This window comes from Lithobates pipiens, unplaced genomic scaffold, assembly GCF_037356315.1.
Source record: "Lithobates pipiens isolate NorthernLeopardFrog02 unplaced genomic scaffold, aLitPip1_a1.2 Scaffold_8, whole genome shotgun sequence".
NCBI lineage: Eukaryota > Metazoa > Chordata > Amphibia > Anura > Ranidae > Lithobates > Lithobates pipiens.
In genome coordinates this window covers 305,261,912-305,281,994 of record NW_027507903.1, presented here as the reverse complement: position 1 = coordinate 305,281,994, position 20,083 = coordinate 305,261,912, and the positions used below count along the sequence as shown (strand labels likewise).

The 20,083-nt window shown below is 38.5% G+C and overlaps 1 protein-coding gene across 1 annotated transcript; it reads left to right on the top strand.

Annotated features, from left to right (window-relative positions):
- The first annotated feature begins 4,470 nt into the window (after positions 1-4,470).
- Positions 4,471-19,399, top strand: LOC143963097 (uncharacterized). Its single transcript, XM_077472661.1, has 10 exons — positions 4,471-4,620; positions 7,516-7,604; positions 8,767-8,829; positions 10,706-10,762; positions 12,297-12,347; positions 13,077-13,142; positions 15,183-15,233; positions 17,161-17,193; positions 18,726-18,826; positions 19,247-19,399. Exons 1-9 carry the CDS (start codon positions 4,572-4,574, stop codon positions 18,807-18,809), a joined length of 543 nt encoding a protein of 180 aa, XP_077328787.1. The 5' UTR covers positions 4,471-4,571; the 3' UTR covers positions 18,810-18,826; positions 19,247-19,399.
- The last annotated feature ends 684 nt before the right edge of the window (positions 19,400-20,083 follow it).

Sequence of the window (20,083 nt, the reverse complement as noted above, 5' to 3'; positions counted from 1 at the left end):
TCTCTGTGAATTGTTCACTGTCTGCCTCCTGAAATTTGCAGTAAAATTGTGGTAAATTTGCAGTAAATTTGCACCTGTCCACTTCAAAATGCAAGGCAAATTCGCACCTCACACAGGACAAAAAAAAATATCAAATTTGCAGTAAATTGCATCTCAGTAGTGTGAACCTAGGCTTAAGGTCATTCATAACCTCACTTCTCCGTACCTTTCTAAACTCCTGCATATCAACATACCCACTTGCACTCTTAGGTCTTCTTCTTCCATTCATCTCAATTATCCATCTGCCTGCTTGACCACTTTGGGATTAAGAGCCTTTAGGTGCTCTGCCCCTCGACTTTGGAATACCCTGCCACCTGACATCCGCAGCATTGATTTCCTACCCATCTTCAAATTATATTTTTAAATCCTTCTTTTTAATCTAATATACTCTGACTTAATCAATTTGGCTTTGTAATTCACTGGTTATGTAATGTATTTTATTTCCTTTATTTATGTTTTAGTTGCTTTGTTTTTATCTTTGTAAGGTGATCTTGGGTGTTCTGAAAGGCATCTATGAATAAAATGTATTATTATTATTGTTATTATTATTATTATTAATAATCAATCTGGTTGAATTACTAAAGACAAATTGTTGGTGCACTTTGCAAGTACAGTTGCACTTTGCAAAGGCATTTGCTCCAAAGCTTAGTAAATGACGGGAAGCTATGCTGACTTCCAACATCCAATTATGCGCAAGCAAAAATGCTGTTTATTTATTTATTTATTTTTCTTGCACGTGATTGGATATTCTTTGCACAGTGAAGTTTCACTTAATTTACTACACTCTGGAGCAACTGCACTTGCAAAGTGATCAGTCTATTTGCCTTTAGTAAATCCAACTCACAGAATCATGTAAATTAGGGTTGCTTTAGTAAAGGAGTAGTAATTGTTCTCTTCACTCTTTACGGTAAAGGTCTGTTCACTTCAATCAGCCAATTACATATAAAGCAAAATCATGTTTTTACTGTTTTTTATTTTGTTTAATTTCGCCTGGGCAAAGTTAACACAATTAACCTTTTTTTTTTTAACTAAGCTTAATGAGCATTCACTAATTTTAAGTAAACATTTTTTCTTTTAGCAAACTTTATTGCTTCAGCAGATTTATATTATACAGTTCATATTTATTGCCAAGAGGCATTAGACTGATAAAAAGTTCAAAAGAATGTAGTATCAATGTATTATATGAAATTACCCACTTACACCATCTCTATTTGTCCTAGAGAAAATTGTCAGTTCAAGAGATTCATGATAGATTCTAAAATGTTTGCTTTGTCTCCGAAACAAGATTTGAGGATAAATCTTTTTCCTTTGGTTTTAGTTGCATCTTTGGGACAGGGACAAGGAAATCTCTATAACACCACACAGACAACAGATAATAATAATCTGTGGGTAAACACGGGCCGAATGTTGGGACACATTGGCTGGTTAAAAAAAAAAATGTCCGACATCCGGCTCGTCTATATGTTGGTCTGCCCGACAGAAGCTGGCTGTCCAGCCGGCTTCTGTCGGATGTGCATACTGAAAAACCAGCATCTGACCGCCTCCCGATCAGTGCTCTCCACCAGTGAGAGAGAGCACTGATTGGAGTGTTCTGGTGGGGGGCCGTCTCCCTTTCAGAACACAACAGCTCAGCAGGGGAGATCACTGAACTAACCTTGCATGGCTAGTGCAGTGGCTCCAACCAGAGTTGACAGTTTTTTTTTTCATTTAACCTGGTTGGTTGAGTGAAATTGCTCCTCTAGCACGCACATGCGCTGTGTGCATGTCCATGGCCGTGCGAGCGCGCGGTGTGGGCGGGCGGACCCCTGTGACGTCAGACGCCGTTGTTTAGCGGTGTGCGCCTGATGCCGGAAGGGTTGGGAGCTTAAATAGTGGTCTGTGTTAGACCACTGTTGAGCAGTTTCCAGGACTCCACATGCCGGGTTGTGTTGTTGGACATGTTTATACAGATTAGTGTATTGCTGTTTTGGTACCCAATTACTAGGACCTCTAGTACCCTAGGTCTCCTAGTCTTATCTTACTTTATCACTTTTTTCATATGTGCTTAAGATGATTGCTCTGTGTACCCCCACAGATGGCGATCAATGCCCAGGTTCATGTTTGTTTCCTGGCTAATGAATTACCATATCAATTATCAGGATTACCTGGTGTGCTAACCTGCAATACACCTGTGGTGTCTATCTACAACAGCAACCTGTGCATACATGCTTACCAGTTCCTCTCTTTGGTGAGTGTATCATATATATAGTAGGTGATACTTGCCCTGCACACTATTACATTTGTATTCTTTGGCTACTATGGTGTTGCCCTGTTTTATCTACTTCTATGAACATGGGTGGAGTGCACTGGATAATATAGTCCAAATGGTATGTTTGGCTTTCATTTTCACTTTTATCTCACTTATATCCCTTTCACCATATCCTTTGTGGTGGTTTCCCTTTTTCCCCAGATTATTTATTTCTTTTTCCTCCTCTTCTTCCTAACTTGGTTAGGTTTTTTGGTATTTTTTTGTATGTTTAGGACACCTTAGGATGTACAATTAAGCACCCTCTTTTTAATAGGCTCTTTTTATAGCCCTTATGCACACAGTCTATTTTTCACCTCTTTCCACCCATATATCGCTCTTTAGGTGTGTATAGGTTAATGTCTCATCTTACTTTAACTCTCATATCATATATATCTGTTTAAATTTGAAGAGTCCTTTACAATCCCCCGCATCTGCCGTGGGAGGAAACCGATGGGTCCTATGATCTACTGCTTCCTCCTTTGTGGGTGAGCTGACTATTTAAATATTTGCAAATCTTCTGTTATGTCATTATATGATTCGCTGCTATTTGATTATTTGCAAATATTTTTATCTATTCTGTAGACTAACCTCCTGAAGAAGCAGTTTTCTGTGAAACCGGTAGAGGAAACGTTTCTATACCCCTCTTTAATAGATACCTTACGGGGTTACCCATCAATAGTTTATTAAATTGTGGTGTATACGATTTTAGCAATATGGAAGTTTTGATGGATTTCATTTTTTTGCCCTTATTAAATTATTTGTAATTTTTTATAATAAAGTCTTCTGTGAATCTTGTATTTAGTACCGCAATAGTCCCCTTAACAAACATTTTTGGGTGTGGATATCAAGGGAGCAGCCTCAGCAACTGCCCCAATATCCTTAGAATTCCAAATTCTTGATAATTATCAATTGAGATGATGGTATTGTTATATGTATTACGTATATTTTGTATTTGAGGCTATACTCAGTCTAAAGCCGCATACACACGTAGCGGTATGTCCGACGTACTTAGTCTGGCGGACTTCCCGCCAGACTGTCCGTCGGACTTTCCGAACGGGCTACTTGCCCACACACGGCACTTTTTCAGTGGACTAATACGGCGTACTAAGTCCGCCGTACTATCCGCCCTACTTTTGAAATGAACGGACTCGCCCACACACGCGGAGGAAAGTCCGCTCATTTCGAGCGCGTCTCCAGATTGGAGTGCGACACGGCATTCTAAGTCCGTCGTACTTTCGGGTCAAAAAAGTATGCCGGAGGCTACACACGGGGGGATTGTTTGGCGGACTTGAGTTTGCCGGACTTTTCCACCGGATTGTTTGATCGTGTGTACGCGGCATATGGCTGCTTGGTTGATTGAAAAAAAACCTTATAGTGTGTACCTGGCTTTAATCTAAAAAGTCCTTTAAAAGAGCTCATCTTTTCACTAAAGCTTTGAATGGCACAGGGAGGCTCAAATTACCAAAATTGTAAGTGGTTTTAGTTGTTCATTTTAGTTTAAAAAAGCACTACATTATGTGATCATATGTAATAAGTAGAATGGTAAATATCACAAATAATGTATTTATATTGCTTGTTATTTGCAGATCTATAAACCCAATTCATTCCATAACATTTGGCAAATAGTAATGTAAGGATAATCTGGCATCGCTAAGTGGTGTGGCTTGGAAACTTTTCAGAAGTGCACTGCTGACAAAATGTTATGTGGAATGTCACCTGATGATATAACTACTTCTTCCTAATATTATAATAATAATAATAATAACAAAAAAATATCATGTATATTAATATTGGTTCATCAAATCTAAGGCAATCCCTACATATTCGTCAAGAACCCCAATACCCACTGTCACCATGAAAACAGCAGTTGTCATTCTATTAGTTATTCTAAGATGTTGCTTTGGTAAACCAACATGAATGCAAAATTGGCAATCTCTAGGTATACATTAAGAACCCACAAAGCCACTGTCATAAAACCGCAATTAGCTTTTTATGGGTTATTTTAAGCTGTTGCTTTGGTAAGCCAAAATTAATATTGATTCCATAACATTTGGTAAATTGTAATTTAAGAATAATCTTTGCTCTGGCTTGGAAACCTTAAGTACTGACAAAATGTCATGTGAAAGGTCACCTGATGATATAAGCATCTTCCTACAATATAAATACCATCTAATTTAGCATTGGCTCATCAGATCTTGTGGCAATCTCTAAGTGTTCCTCAAGAACTCACAAACCCATTGTCATCATGAAAACAGCAGTTGTCTTTCTATTGGTTGCGCTAAGCTGTTGCTTTGGTAAGCCAAAATTAATCGAAATATTTCTCTTAAGAATAACTTTCAATAATTATGTTTAACTTGATGTTACCCACGTGGCAAAATCAGATTTTAGACATGAATGTATTGCATAAGCGGTCTTAGTTATTCAACTAAATTATTTTATTTTAATTTAATCTGTGCTGATTTTAACTTTTAACAATTATGTTCTAGTTTTAAATTATTAGATTGTCAGATCTCATATGTTTTTATGATGATCTTCATAAACAGTATTATTGGACGTTTCTCATTTGTGTAAAAATATTATTCTAGATTGGCTGGTTTATTCAATCTAAATAATTCATTAGTAAACTCTGAAAATTCAATGCTCTACTATTTGTGAGGCATATCTTTTATTGAAAATATAAAAACGTGTTTAATTCATTATTATGCATACATTTTGATGCATCTACCCCCATTCCAGTTAAAGGTTGTAGAAATCACAGACATAGAGTGTAGATCAGAGATGTCTTTGCATGTGTTATGATATACTGCAAGTAACTTAATTTTCATTAAGGCTGGGTTCACACCGCTGCGGCTGGGAGACCCGAATGTGATTCGCACCGCACTGCAGTGCAAATCACATCCGATCTCTGTGCGATGTGAGTTCAGCCATACAGATAGTATGGCTGAATTCGCATCGCACCCGCTCCAAACTCGCACAGGACCCTTTTTTTGGTCCGCAGCAGAATCGGATCGCATAGGTGTTCACATAGGTGTTCACAGGTGTGAACCCAGCCTCAACTAGTTGTTGGATATGTCACATTCTTGTAAAATTCAATTCATGTATTGACACCTAAAACTGTAGAAGCCTACAGGAAATGCTAGTGACAAGTTCCTTGCTCTCGATTTACTTTTTGATAACAGCTTCTATGGTTTAGATCCTCTTTAAATGTGTTTCTGCATTATATCCATTATGTTAATACTAAAAGGCAGCTGGGGGACATAAACAACTCATTCTCAAGGACAACATTTGATGTAAGAGTCTTTACTTGCATTTCAATGCAAGAGAAAGGCCCTGGTCAGATGTTGCTTGTCTACACATTGATATGACATTATCAAACCGTTCAACACAGTGGTGGACAAAGTCACCAGGGTGCCCCACATTCAAACACTGTCCATATACAAACTCTTATGTATTGTGAATAGATAGAATATGAAAAGTAGCCTTTGCTACCAAGAACCCTCTCATAATATTCTACTAGGGTTGAAGAATGAACACTCCTTCTAGAACAAGGGGAAATGGGAGAAGTCTCCTGCATATCTCAGTGCCCATTAGACTGTAATGAATGTGTTTGCTATGCTACAACATTTGGTCATTGCAAACCAGGAACACAGTTGGAGAATATGAAGAATGATTTCCATGCCTCACCTTTCTAGACAGGAGGAGACACCAGATCCAAATCTCATAGATGAGGCCCTAAGTTTCAGAAACCCTTGTACAGTTGCTCAGTCTTCACAAATGGTATATCTAACCCAGGTGCCAGAGAAGAATGCATTACAATAATGCCCATCTAGCCTGTTGATGTTAAGTAAACAGTACTAATAATATACATGATAAACAATCATTTGTTAAAGCGGGAGTCTGCCAGGACTCCGCGTTTTTTTTTTTTTTAAAAGCCAGCAGCTACAAATACTGCAGTAGCTGACTTTTAAAATAGTGACACTTACCTGTCCAGCGCGCCCGCGATGTCGGCACCCGAAGCCGATCTCTAGATTGTCTCTCGGGTCCTGCCGCCGCCATCTTGGGTATGGGAATCAGGAAATGGAGCCTTTCGGCTTCATTTCCCGGTTCCCTACTGCGCATGCGCGAGTTGCGCTGCGCAATAAGGACGGTCCCCGCTGCCTCTGGGATCTGTGTGTTTCCCAGCAGGCAGCGGGGCACTTGCGGAAAGGGGCGGGCACTTGCGGAAAGGGGCGTAATCTACACCCCTTTCCGCAGAGAGTTATCCCGGAAGTGGGTGCAGATACCTGTACTGTACAGGTATCTGCACCCCCCTCCCCCCTGAAAGGTGCCAATTGTGGCGCCGGAGGGGGGGAGGGTTCCGATGAGCAGAAGGTCCACTTTAGGGTGGACCTCCGCTTTAACCTTGCAAATCTTTTGGGGGTTGTACTTTACAATTATTTAAAAGCTAAGTGCTTTGAATAGTATCTATGAGGGATTGTGCTTCACAATTAATGGAAAACTGAGTGTTTTTTATGAATTAATGTTTTCCAATGCAGATTTATTTGAAAATATAGATTACTAATAGGGGAAAATATTGTCCTTGGCATTCTGCATTCAAGACTAATAAATCTACAGAAGCATGCAGTAATAATAAATTGCTTTTGCTTATCATTTACCATAAAGCCCAGTTGAACCTTCCTGTTTAATTATGTCAACAAAATAAGGGTACATAAGAAATGCAAGTGCTTAAAGCTTTTGTTTACAAAGCACCTCCAGCTCTCATAAACAGTCTGTCCCCCATCAGTGGTCTGCAGAGCAGGACTGTGCAAGAGGTCCAACACACCCCCTGTGAAACAGTTAGATATCTCCAATCAGCAGGAAGTGTGAGCTTTGCTAATTGCACAACTTTAGCTCAAACTCACAGGGGACATGGAAGACTGCTGCAGAAAGTCTCACAGACTGTATAAGTTCTTCTATGAAAACTATGGGTGAGAGACAGTTTTAAGACAGCTGTATCAGCTTTACAAACAAAAAGAACAGTGAGGCTTGCACACTTGTTATTTACATAATTTATTAGGAGGATTTAATTGAGCTCTAAATTAACAATAGCACAAAATAGAAATGTGAAATAGCAGTAATAATTATAATAATAATAATAATAATGAAAATGACATCACCCTTATCCTTGTCATTATCTATTTGTTTTGCAGACATCCCTGCTGCTTCTAAAACTCATGGAAAACATACTCACCCTGCTCCCAGTCCAGTTTCACCTGACTGCATAGTAAGATTATTAAAGGTATGTCAGATTAAGATCGTATGAGAAATGGCTTGGTTGGTTGGTTGTTTGATAATGCCAAAATTAAGATAACACCCAAAGATATCTGTGTTAATAGCTACAGTTAAATATCAATAGTTCTATTAAATTCACAATCAATAAATCTTTATGAGAAAAATAATCACTTGTTGACTGACTTCCTGTCTCAGTTCAACTTTCAGTATGCATCTGCTTAAAGTCCAACTTTACGCACCTTTTAAACAGTTATCCAACAAGAGTTAAAAAAAAAATCAGCTCTAGCTGCAATATTTACCTCCTTATCTGTTGCAGCCCCCCACAGGACATCTCAGTCTTGTGGACTAAATGACACCCAGGTATTTAGCCTGAAAGACTGAAGGTAACCTGTGAGAGCAGAGCATCATGAATCACCTACCAAGGTGCCCTGAACTCATGTATAATGATGCAGAGATTGGTGGTAACATCATCACATAGTGCTGTTCTCTGCATCACTGGGGACCACCCACCACTGTAGAGGATCAGAAAAAGATGAAGCCCATCGGACCAATTAGAAAGCAGTAGGGAATGGGCTGTAGGGAGTGAAGTCGAAAGGCTTCACTGCCGGATTCCCTTACCAGGAATGGCATATATAAAAAGTCAGCAGCTGCAGTATTTGTAGCTGCTGACTTTTAATTTGTACGTGGGGGGGGGGGGGGGGGGGCTGGACCTCCTCTTTAACAAGAAGCATGCTGATAGAAAGATTAAGCAACAAACAGATGAGTTTAACACTGTGCTGCTTCTCCATTTACTGTCCAATGCCCAATGTTAAGTGATGCTGGCCATCAGACTGGGGACATCTAGTGGCAAAAAAGTTATATGGGGACATTTCTGGATTGAAGGTGAATAACACAACAAAAGGTGTTTTTTATTTTTATTTTTTTATTTTAATTATTATTGATTATTGATTTTGTCTTGTTATTTTTGGCTGAAGTGTATTACACGTATATCATCTTCCATTCAGGTGAAATCGAATGAAACTAGTGCATGCGTTTCAGTGATGTGAAACCTCATTGAAAACAGTTTTTTAATTTGGCAGAATATAGATCAAAGTGTCAGTATTGTTATATAACTTCTATCATGCCATTCAGCAAAATGCATTAAAATAAATCATTTTATATATTTACAGAGTTCTCTCCCCGACACTCTTATCAGACTCCAGGAAATGTTGTGCTGGTTTTCGCAAGCTGAGGTAAGGGTTTTTTTTTTTTCTGTTACGGTACACTGACCATTAAGAAATATAATTTCAAAATACACTGCATATTGAATAATAATATTAGCAATAATAATAATAATAATAAAAGTTATCAGTATCATTAGGATTAGGGAAACATATAACTGCTTCAAGTTATCTTAAACCTGATCTTCAGTGAGGAGCTTAGAACTAGCGAAAGGCATATACTGTACTTTCTTTTTAATGTGCTCATCCTGGAAAAAGTATATGTCAGGGACTGACTGCTGGATTACAGAACTCTTTTCCCCCTCCATATGTGTATATTGATTTCTTGCCAGTGAATCTTTACTGCTTTGCAGGCCACACACAGGGGATGATTTACTAAAACTGGACAGTGAAAAATCTGGTGCAGGTGTGCACGATAGCCAATCAGCTTCGAACTTCAGCTTGTTCAATCAAGATTGACAAAAAAAAAATGGAAACTGATTGGTTTCTATGCAGAGCTGCACCAGATTTTGCACTTTCCAGTTTTTGTTTTCAAAAATCATCTTATTATACCCATTTAAATGTGCACAAGCCTGACTCAATTTTGTCATCTTTGCTATTTTATGTACTTCTCAATCATGGCTGTTGCTGCACAATATAAGAAGCGCTTTCCCAAACTTCAAAAGGGGAACCCTAAATGATGGAATGAATAACTCAAACACATTGCAAAAAAAAAAAAAAAAGCATCTACAATGTAACCCCTTACTTTATTTTATTTTAGGCAATTATATCTTGAAGCAAAGTTTTGCAGTTGTGCTAATAAACTAAAAGCTGCAATAAGAATATCACTAGGATACTACAAATATTTAGTATTTTCCTTTATTTATGAAAACCTACAAAATATATGTATTTCATTTGTTTATTAAAATGAAACTGCCATTTTTAAAAATATCAATAATAATAATAATAATGATTTGTTAAGATAGACAGAAAAAAAAATAGCTGATGTAATCATAAGTAGGAAAAAGTGATTTGGTATTATCAAAAGGCAAAGAGTTTGGGAAGTAACTGTTGACTCCATTTACAAATAAGGACAATTAGTGATTCCTAACAAATCAGATACATTTGTATGCACTTGCCCTAGCAGTTATTAATGATTGGTTGGTGATTGGCTTTTGGCTGATTTTAAAGCCCCTTGATTGGCTTGATTGGCTTTAAAACAACCTATCTGTGCCACCATTCTTGGTCAGGTATATAAATACACCAATGAATGCAGTTATTTATTAAAAATTATTAAAGGTATTTTAAATGCAACTAGTGTAAATATCTAAACGTTACTCAAGTAATCCCCCTGTGGGGATTGGGAGAGACAGTCCAGGAAGCCAATGATTGCCCTACACCCATATGTGCTGACAGAAGGTGACAGCACAGACATACCCCATCAGACTGTTACTGTTTTTAAAGTCCAATCACAAGCCGGTGGAAGGAAGGTGACAAAGCTATGTTGCTTAAAGGCAGTATGTGTAGCAGGGCTGAGTAAATCACAGGACTGGAGGGACAAAATTCCAAATGCAGATACAGTAAGACAGATACTCTGTGGGTTTATTTTACTAAAGACAAATAGGCTGTTTACTTTTCAAAGGAATTTTAACTTAGATTACTGAATGGGGTGAAGCTTTGCTGAATTCCATCATCCAATATTTTAAGTAGAGCAGAGAGAAGTGATACAACTGACTTGGCTAGCTTAAACCCAGCCATCATGCTACATAATTACAAATACATATCTATTTATATCAATCAATCAATCAGAAGAGGGATATTACATTTGTCTTTGTTCAATGCTGTGCATTTTTTTATAACATGTGTTTGCTCTAAAAACGGTTATGTAAGAATTGTCATTCTGTAACAGAAAACGAACAATGCAGAGTTATATCGCAAGTTCCTCACTGCATTCCACCAACTTCTGGTAAGATGCTTCTGTTATTTCCTCCCTTAAAACTTTTTTTTATTTATTTTTTAAGATAACTGTGCTGGGAAAAAAGTATTATCAGCAAGAAGGCAGCAATGGCAGTTTATATATTTCACTCAGATAGCTTCCTTTTAAAGCAATATAGCCAGGGCTGCTGTTAGAAATCACAGGGCCCTGTTCAGGCTACCTAACCCCTCCATCACCACCAAATGGAATCAAAACAATATTTTCACAAAAAATTTACTAAAATCATTATTAGTGGACACAAACACAGCATAACATACACAATTCATGCAAAGTGATAAGACTGTACTGAGTTAATAAATCAAGATCTATGTGAATGAGATCTTGGGGCTTGGTCACATGGGCACTGTGGCCTGTACAGTTTTAACTAGTGGTTTGTTTATGTGACTGGAGCTGCCTGTAGCTTTGTGCAAGCCTATGTTATGCTATGGGGATGCAGCAGTTGTATGAACACAGCCACAGGTCATAATTTGACAGGTGTCTGGGTGCAAGTGTACGGCCCTGAACACGGACATTGTGCATTCAGGGCCACTGAGTTATTCCTGCATTTACAGTTACTGCGTCTCCATAGAGTAATAGGCAACTCCAGTCACATGGTCTGACTCCTCATTCACATGGCCAGAGTACCTATGTGAGGGAGAGTAGGAGAAGCTGGCTATGCTGCAAGGGGAGTCACAGGGGAATTGAATTTAGCAATAAAGCAATACAGCCAGCCATTCTGCTTGTAAGGTGCCTGGGCCCCCTGTTGAACTGATGGGGTCCGGGCCCTGCACAGGAGAGCTGCCTGTAGCCCTAAGTATAGCTTAGTATTTGCTAACAGAATAATTACATCAACAGATTATGGGGATTTTTTAGAAGAAGGGTTAGGAAAAGTTTAAGAAAAGTAGGGTAAATAAAGTTGAAACCAGAAACAATAAATACAATCTCATCTGTTGCTTTTCCACAATAGGTAATTAAATAAATAAATAATAACTATTGGATACATGGCTTAATGCAGGACAATTTTTCACAATTACTCATTTTAATTGCTGATTGTTGCAGCAAAGTGGTTGTTAACTCACATAGATTAATTGTACCTATAGGTAAGCCTATAATCAGGCTCATCTATAGCTACTCTAAATATCTCCTAAACATGCACCATTTAGGAGATATTTACTGTATATGTAGCCAATTACATCATCTACGCACACGATCTGAAGGAACAGCCACCCATGCCGTTCCTTCAGAGCCCTATGCCATGACTGGCAGCTCCTGTGCACATGCTAGGAGTGACGTTAGGCAGCTTGGGCTAGTCACACAGCTCACCCGGAAGGATGACGAGTCCGCGCACCCGGAAGGAAGACGGGTGAAGATGGATGCATCCTCCAGCGGTAACAACGCATAGGTGGAGGGCTTCTTTTGCAGGTAAGTTTCATATTATGCCTTTACTTTGCAGATCAGAAAAAATAAATAAATAACACTGCAGTTTACTTCCTCTTTAATATGGTATTTTATCATATCTTAACAGAAAGATGCTGGATGTGGTGTGGATCAGCTTCTGAACATAGAAGACGTCTTGGTAAAACAGATTTTGATGGAGATGATCATATCATTTCACAATACACTTGACTGTTGTATATAATTTCTTACGCTGCCAGTACAACAATTGGTTCTCCTAATCACCCACCGCCCCCCCCCCCTCACCCCCCATTTGCATACTCTTATTTTGTTTATTCATCAGCTACTTGGTTCAGCTGCCCAAAAAAAAAATGTTTTATATAAGTTCCAAACTTGTTTTAATAGGCCATTACAGAGGGATCTGGACTCTCCCCACCACTCATGTGACATGGCTAGGCCAATCACAGAGTGAAAATCACATTCTTCTCTACAAAAAGGCCTAAAAAAGGCACAGCAGAAAGTACTGAAAAAATACTTATGTGCAGATTTTAGATGTCAGCCAGCCATGCATGCACAACCTCAAATGGTGTTTTAAACAATTGGTCATTGTGTAAATATGTACATTAAACAGTAAACATTTGTAGATCTGTAGTGGAGCAAACACTTGAGGCATGGTTTAATGTGAGAGAAAATATGGTGATTGTTTTGTCCTCTAAGTATGCTATCTTTAATGGGACATGTCAAGAAGGGTCAAATGGTCTCCGATCTTATCATAAACCATCAGACCAGGCAAACAATCTCTTATGTCTCTAGGCACCTCTATTTTCAATACTATTAACTTCTCATCATATAATGAGTAGACATACACTGTACATACCATGAAATATACTAACATTTATATCTTTGATAGGAAAACGTTGGTGACAAACTTGGAGAAGTGTGTCATAAAATTGTTAAGCAAGTTCTAAGCTGTGCGGTAAGTTGCAAGTATCAAAATAATTATAATGCTATGTAAAGCTGCTCAACAGAGTGAAGCAATTGCTACAGTTTATTGAAAAATAATTTCTTACATTTTTCATTGAACATTGAATTTAATTTTGTATTGAACCAAATACCTCAATACAGTTACATGGTCTCCATATTACTTCACTATAAATGTAGCCTATCATGTCAATCCATGCTGATGAGGAAGCCTAAACTCCTAAGAAAAAATCCATCAAGTGGGTTCCCAGAACTTTTACAGTGTGGTGGTCCTCACCTGTGTTGTTTTATGAACTTTGTAGGTAGGCTTAGCTTCCTTTGGGGAAAATCCCCAATAAACCATCTCAATTTGCAATTGGTAAGCATTGCAAAAGTGTAAAACTTATCAGTAATATTTAATCAAGGGCATCTATTTCTTTATTTTTAAGAGGTGATACACAAAGGGCCATTTTGAAAACCTAAGGTTTTTCATAACACTTCCATTATAGAGCTAAGCAATTAGATGACCATACCGCAAATAAGAACACTGTGCACTGGCATAGTGTAAGAATTTGTGTAAAAATGAATCTCTAGGCATTCAAATGGTTGGCTTATCTGGTTTTAAGGAACAATTTGGTATGACTGCAGCTCATAGACTGCAGCATTCGATCTATCCTCTGCAAAGAGGTGGTAAACAAGATGCTTCCTGTTCACTCCTGTCAGTGGCTCCACCACATCAAGTAAGTAGCTAGGGAACCATTCCTCCTCTTAACAGGAGTATCATGGGCCAATCCCACCAGGTATTCTTTCAGTTAGTTTCAGTCCCCCACCTTATTTTTTCATTTTTCTCCCTTCCCTTCAGACTCTTCTTTCTGGACTTTCTTCCTGCTTTACATCTCTAATCATCGCTAACTGCTTCTCTCTCTTAGTCTCCAAGTATACTCTTTTACATAAAAAAATACAGCCCTTTGACGTGTCTTCTCCCTACAAAATATAGGTTGCCCTTATGGTTAATACAAGGCCTCCAGGCACCTATTCATTTAGTCTGGTGTTACTTTATAATCCCATCCCTTTCTTTTTTGTGTTTTTATTCATTCTGGATCGACCTGCTTTGCATGTCTTGCATTTTAGCCATCATCCACTCAGTATCCCCCTCTTTCTCCTCCGTGTAATCCACCAGGTCATTAATGGTGGAAGCATATTCTCCCATATTGTGTACTATATGCTCCACTCTGGATTCTACAGCATGAATATGGTGTTAAATTTGTGCATATATGCCTGTAAGGAGCTTCTGAGGGGAAGAAGCATGTCTTTGAGAACAGTGTCTATCACTGGTTGATGTGTGGTTGGGAATGATTCGATAGAATTAGGCAGCTCCCTCGTGTCATCCCCTGAATCCTTGATAGGGATAGGTGCCAGGCTGCATCCAGCTCAATCAAGCCTGAATTTTGCTCTGTCCGGGCTGCGGTATGCTGGGAAGGGAGGGTAGGACTTGGCACTGTCTGGGGAGCCACTATTATGTGAGGATGCCCCTGAATTTGTGTTAGTTTGGACTCTGGCCACTGGTGTAGATGCCAGGCCACCGCCATCTTGCCTACCTCCATGCTGCCTTTTAATAAAAAAGTCTGTCAATCTCTGCGGCTTCCGTTGCTCCTTTTTTTTCCTGGTCATCTTCCCCCGATGTCCTGGGACCGGATCACCTGGAGAAGCGGATGAATCTGTGTCCCGGAGGGTCTCTATATGCCGTGGGATCCCTGTGGCAGCAGGAACTCTCAGATCAAGCTGCTATCCATCTCTGTAGCAGGCCATGCCCCCCGCCATTCAGTTTTATTAATCGTTTTTAGTAGGGTCCATGTAGAACTAATTCATAGTCATCATTTTATATTTTTGCATGCTTCTTGTGTTGACTATATATACTGTATATGAATATTGCTTCTTATGCCTTTTCCAAAGGTAACCAAATGTTAAGTATGGCAAATTCTTGCAATTTGTTTTAGTAATCTGTACTTGTATTGTAATAAACCAATGTGTTTTATTTTTTTATGAATTTTTATAGGAGGACCTTAAATTAACCGAAAAGCTGTTTGAGTTCCTATGCCAACTGGCAGTAAGATACATTTTATTATCCAATCTAAATTTTTTAGCATGTATTCTGTAAATAAACCAGTGGATTGATAGTGTTATGTTTTGCCATGTTGTAGAAAATGTTATTTAATCATATATCTTAGGTTCTGTTCACATCTTGGCATATGGGGGCGATAATCGCGGTAAAAAGCGCAAATACAAACGGCGGACACCATTTTCCCAAAAGAGGCTCATGTACTTCTTTTGGGAGACAGGTTTCCATGTTGCCATATTGTAGAAAGTGTTATCTCATCATATATCTTAAGCTCCATTCAAATCTTGGCATACGGGGGGGGGGGGGGGGGGGTTGGACGATAATCATGGTAAAAACGTGCAAATGCAAACGCCTAATGCCATTTGCCCAAAAGAAGCTCATGTACTTCTTTTGGGCGAGAGGCATCCCAGAACTCTGTTCTGATTGTCACCCGATGAATCGTGGGAAGATCGCGGCGTGTTTGGGGTGCTATTGAAATTGACGGGCAACGCACCAGGATGCACGGGTGTACACCATACCCAAATATATATATATATATATATATATATATATATATATATATATATATATATATATATATATATATATATATATAGATAGATAGATAGATATCATTTTTTTTTTGGTCAGAGATTTCTTTTGGTAGTTTTTATTAACCATATATGTAAAAAGACTAACATTTAAAACAAGAAGTTTCCCTTACTTTCTTGTAAAATAAAAAAGTTAGGATAATTTGAACACTTCAAAATTACTCCTTTTTAGAAAGTTAAGTACCCCAAGGTGGTCTCTTTGTTTTGCCACAATTTTCAGATGGTATGGTGGTATTGAGTTGGTAATGGTGCACTAAATATAGTGCATTCAGGTCATGCATAGAGGAGGTGGTAAAGGGGTAATGTACACATCACATGCAGTGGGAGGATAGAGAAGATGGAGTTCATGTGCAGATGTGAGGATAAGGGAGGTATAGGGTTCATATACAGGGAGACACGGTATGGACATCAGATGCACTGTATGGAGGTAAAAAAAAATGTTACTTGCATCTGCTGCTGCCTTGATCTGTACAGTGATCAGGAACTAATAAGTGACTAATTTATTAGTTCCCCTTTCCTCCCCATCCTCGGTTGTGAGAGGAAAATGTAGGGAACACATCTGTGATAGCTCAGCTCACAGTCATAAATTGGCGTACTGGCTACCTGATTTTTTATTTTTTTTGCTGTGCCATTTATAAATGATGCTGCAGAAATTAGCATCCAGCACTTAGCTGTTTAAAGGCATCTGGTAGTAATCAAGTAGATAACTAAACAATAGAAATAATTTAATTTGCAAAGTAAATGTTTTATTAGCTTACTGACTATTGTGGGCATGTCTTAACTTCAATCCATGGGCACACAAAAGTATTATTTTTATTGATTACGATTTTTTTGAAATACCTTTTTTACATAAGTAAGTTTTCATACAAATACACTCAACTAAGTGAATATTTACTTTGCAAAATAAACATTTTCTGCTCTTTTGGTGAAATAACCCCAGAGAGTTTTTATTAGCTCATTTTGATTCTGTTAGTCAAGTCATTGAAAATATATACAGAAACACTGGGTTTGACTGACGAAAGCAGAGGCTTTTCACCCAGCAAAGTAAATGTTAATGAAAAAAAGATGAAGCTAAGTTTGCTTTGCATAATATATCATAAGCAAGTGAGAAACTTTTTTAAAAACTTCCATAACACATGATCGGTATTCAAGTTGAACACAGCATCACCTTTTTTACCTAAATTTGCTTACTCTACTGGCTCTAGTTGTTTTGAGTGTTGAATGATTTCACCTTTGGATGACTGTGTAAACTGCAATCCTGTTGTGTGCTTATAGAAATATATTTGTGCGTGGCTACATTTTAATTTATAATTATTTCCCTCTAGGGTGACGTTCTCATAAAGCTGAGTGAAGCCCTTGTAAGTTATTTATTTATTTTTAATGATGTGAGAAAAATTATTAGACATATATATATTTCGTAAATAGCAATAGGCACACAGGCTAGGGACTAAGGATGAGCCGAACACCCCCCGGTTCGGTTTGCGCCAGAACCTGCGAACAGACCTAAACTTTGTGTGAACTCTAGAACCCTATTAAAGTCTATGGGACTGGAACGGTCAAAATCGAAAGTGCTAATTTTAAAGGCAAATATGCAAGTTATTGTCCTAAAAAGTGTTTGGGGACCCGGGTCCTGCCACAGCTGACATGTATCAATGCAAAAAAAGTTTTAAAAACGTCAGTTTTTTCGGGAGCATTGATTTTGATCATGCTTAAAGTGAAACAATAAAAGTGTAATATTCCTTTAAATTTCGTACCTGGGGGGTGTCTATAGTATGCCTGTGAAGTGGTGCATGTTTCCTGTGCTTAGAACTGTCCCTGCACAAAGCGTCATTTCTGCAGGAAAAAAAGTCATTTAAAATCACTCGCGACTATAATGAATTGTTGGCTCCCTGTAATACAGAGAACAGTCATTGAAAGTCATTGATAAAAAAAAAAAAGCTTGGGGTTCCCCCAAATTCCCGTCAAATTTTTAAAAAAAATTACGTGGGGTTACCCCTAAAAATCCATACCAGACCCTTTATCCGAGCACGCAAACTAGCAGGCGGCAGGAAAAGAGGGGGGGACGAGAGAGCGCCCACCCAACTGAACTGTACCAGGCCACATGCCCTCAACATTGGGAGGATGCTTTGGGGGTCTGTGACCCCTCAAAGCACCTTGTCCCCATGTTGATGAGGACAAGGGCCTCATCCCCACAATCCTGGCCGGTTGTTGTGGGGGTTTGCGGGTGGGGGGCTTATCAGGATCTGGAAGTCCCCTTTAACAAGGGGCCCCCCAGATCCCGCCCCACTGTTTGAAATGGTAAGGGGGTACAAAATTACCCCTACCATTTCACAAAGAAAGTGTATGAGAATGTTAAAAAAGACACACACACCGTTGAAAAAGTCCTTTATTAAAAATAAAAAAATTGAAAAAAGATTCCAGTGGTGGTAATCCACTCTTGCTATTCAGCGACGGATGATCATCTCTCTGGGGTCCAGCGATGGCTGATCTGATCCAGCGACGGGTGATCTCTCCCTCCAGCACAGTGCAGTCCATCCATCCTCTGTCTCCACTGGCGGAGACACTGCGGGGATCCCGGCAGCCTGACATTTCTTATATGAGGAGGGCAGGGCCACCCGTCACCTGACCCTGACCCCCTCTGATGCAAGGGGAAAGCCTGGCTTCCCCAATGACCTGTGTGTGACCCTGCCCCCCTCTGATGTAACAGAAACTTTGGCAGCCTGGCACTTTGTTTCTGTGTAACCAATGGGTAATTCAGTCTACTACCTGTTTTGTATATTCATGATTTAAATATCAGTTGAGATTAGTTATTAGTTAATTAATGATTCTTATGTTATAATTAAACCAATTCAAAATGGATTCTAATTAAACAATACTGCCTCCTCTTTAGAAAGGGCTGGATCTGGAAATCGTCACAGGCTTAACAAGTCAGCTTGGTGTTGGGGGCAAAGGCAAAATTCTTGGCGTCCTTTAAGGAAACAAATTCATTTTGTAAGTCCCAACAGTTTATCTTTAATAATATGTCACTAAACAATATTTATCATGTGAAGATGAATGAAGATTATTTAAAATTGTATATAATAATTTTTTTGCTACTACTATATGCAAGTCATGAATAGTATTAATAATAGTAATAATATAATGAAATGCGTTTATTACTGACACTGACATGTTTGAACTTAGAAAGCTGCTTGGATGTGTTGTGAAATAGCTTCAACCATTCTAAACTAGTCCAGGTTATTGTGACTACCACTAACTATACCTGATATTTTATTTTTTTTAACTTGACTGGGAAACATATATAATGGTAACACATGAAAAAAAACAAAAAAAATAGAAATGTGATTTTTGTTTATTGTACAGCATAAGTACATTTAAAGAAAATAATTTTTTGAATTTTTTTTCTTTCAGGGATGTCTAAAATTGGAGGTTGTTTAAAAAAAACAAGACTTATTGGTAGTGATCTTTATTTTGCTGTATGCTGGCATATATCTATTATTCTGTAACTATTGATATTTGATCATGTACTTAGTTCACTTTCTATCTAATAAAATACATTCTCATTAAAAAGTATTTCTTTTGTATTTATTTTTTAGAAATAGACAAAGTTTTAAGGTAGAAAATTATAAAAATAATAGGGAGATATATGACAGAACAATTATTTATTGCAAATCGTACACAAGCAAAGGCAGAGGCTATGGGCTGATAGTGGAGTTATACACACGCCAGGGATAAAGAAAGAAAGACAAGCCTATGTCAACTAAGCAGATGTGTAACTTGGGTTTGATAAGGGATGAGGAAAGGATAAAAAACCCAGGTAAATTAAACTTGTCACACCAGTAAATCGAATAAATTTGTGTACAAACTTACTGCATCCATATGGGGACTAATGATGAGCTCAATGTTTGGGTCAAACATAAGGTCAACCCTAACATCGGGTGTTCACCCGTTCCCAGAACAGCAAACACTATGGACTATGGAACGCCCCATAATGCACTGCGTGATTGCAGTGCATTGCTGTATGATGATTGGCCAAAGCATGCGTTGGCCAATCACAGCACGCTCTGATGAAAGAGCCATAATTGACCAAGGGCACCCTCAGGGGGACTAAGTCCATGCCCCACACTATATAAGGCTGCTTACATATCAGCTGCATGTAGTGTTGTAGGAGTGGACAGAGAGATAATAACTTGAGTTAGATTAAGCAGGCAGGTTATTCAGTTAGTGGTAGTATATTTGATATATATA

Bases quoted from the DNA above. Each gene is read 5' to 3' on its own strand.
- LOC143963097 (XM_077472661.1), top strand. From the start codon at position 4,572: ATGAAAACAGCAGTTGTCTTTCTATTGGTTGCGCTAAGCTGTTGCTTT. The intron at 10,763-12,296 runs GTAAGATGCTTC...ATATCTTAACAG, and splicing joins CTGCATTCCACCAACTTCTG to AAAGATGCTGGATGTGGTGT. The intron at 17,194-18,725 runs GTAAGTTATTTA...CCTCCTCTTTAG, and splicing joins TAAAGCTGAGTGAAGCCCTT to AAAGGGCTGGATCTGGAAAT.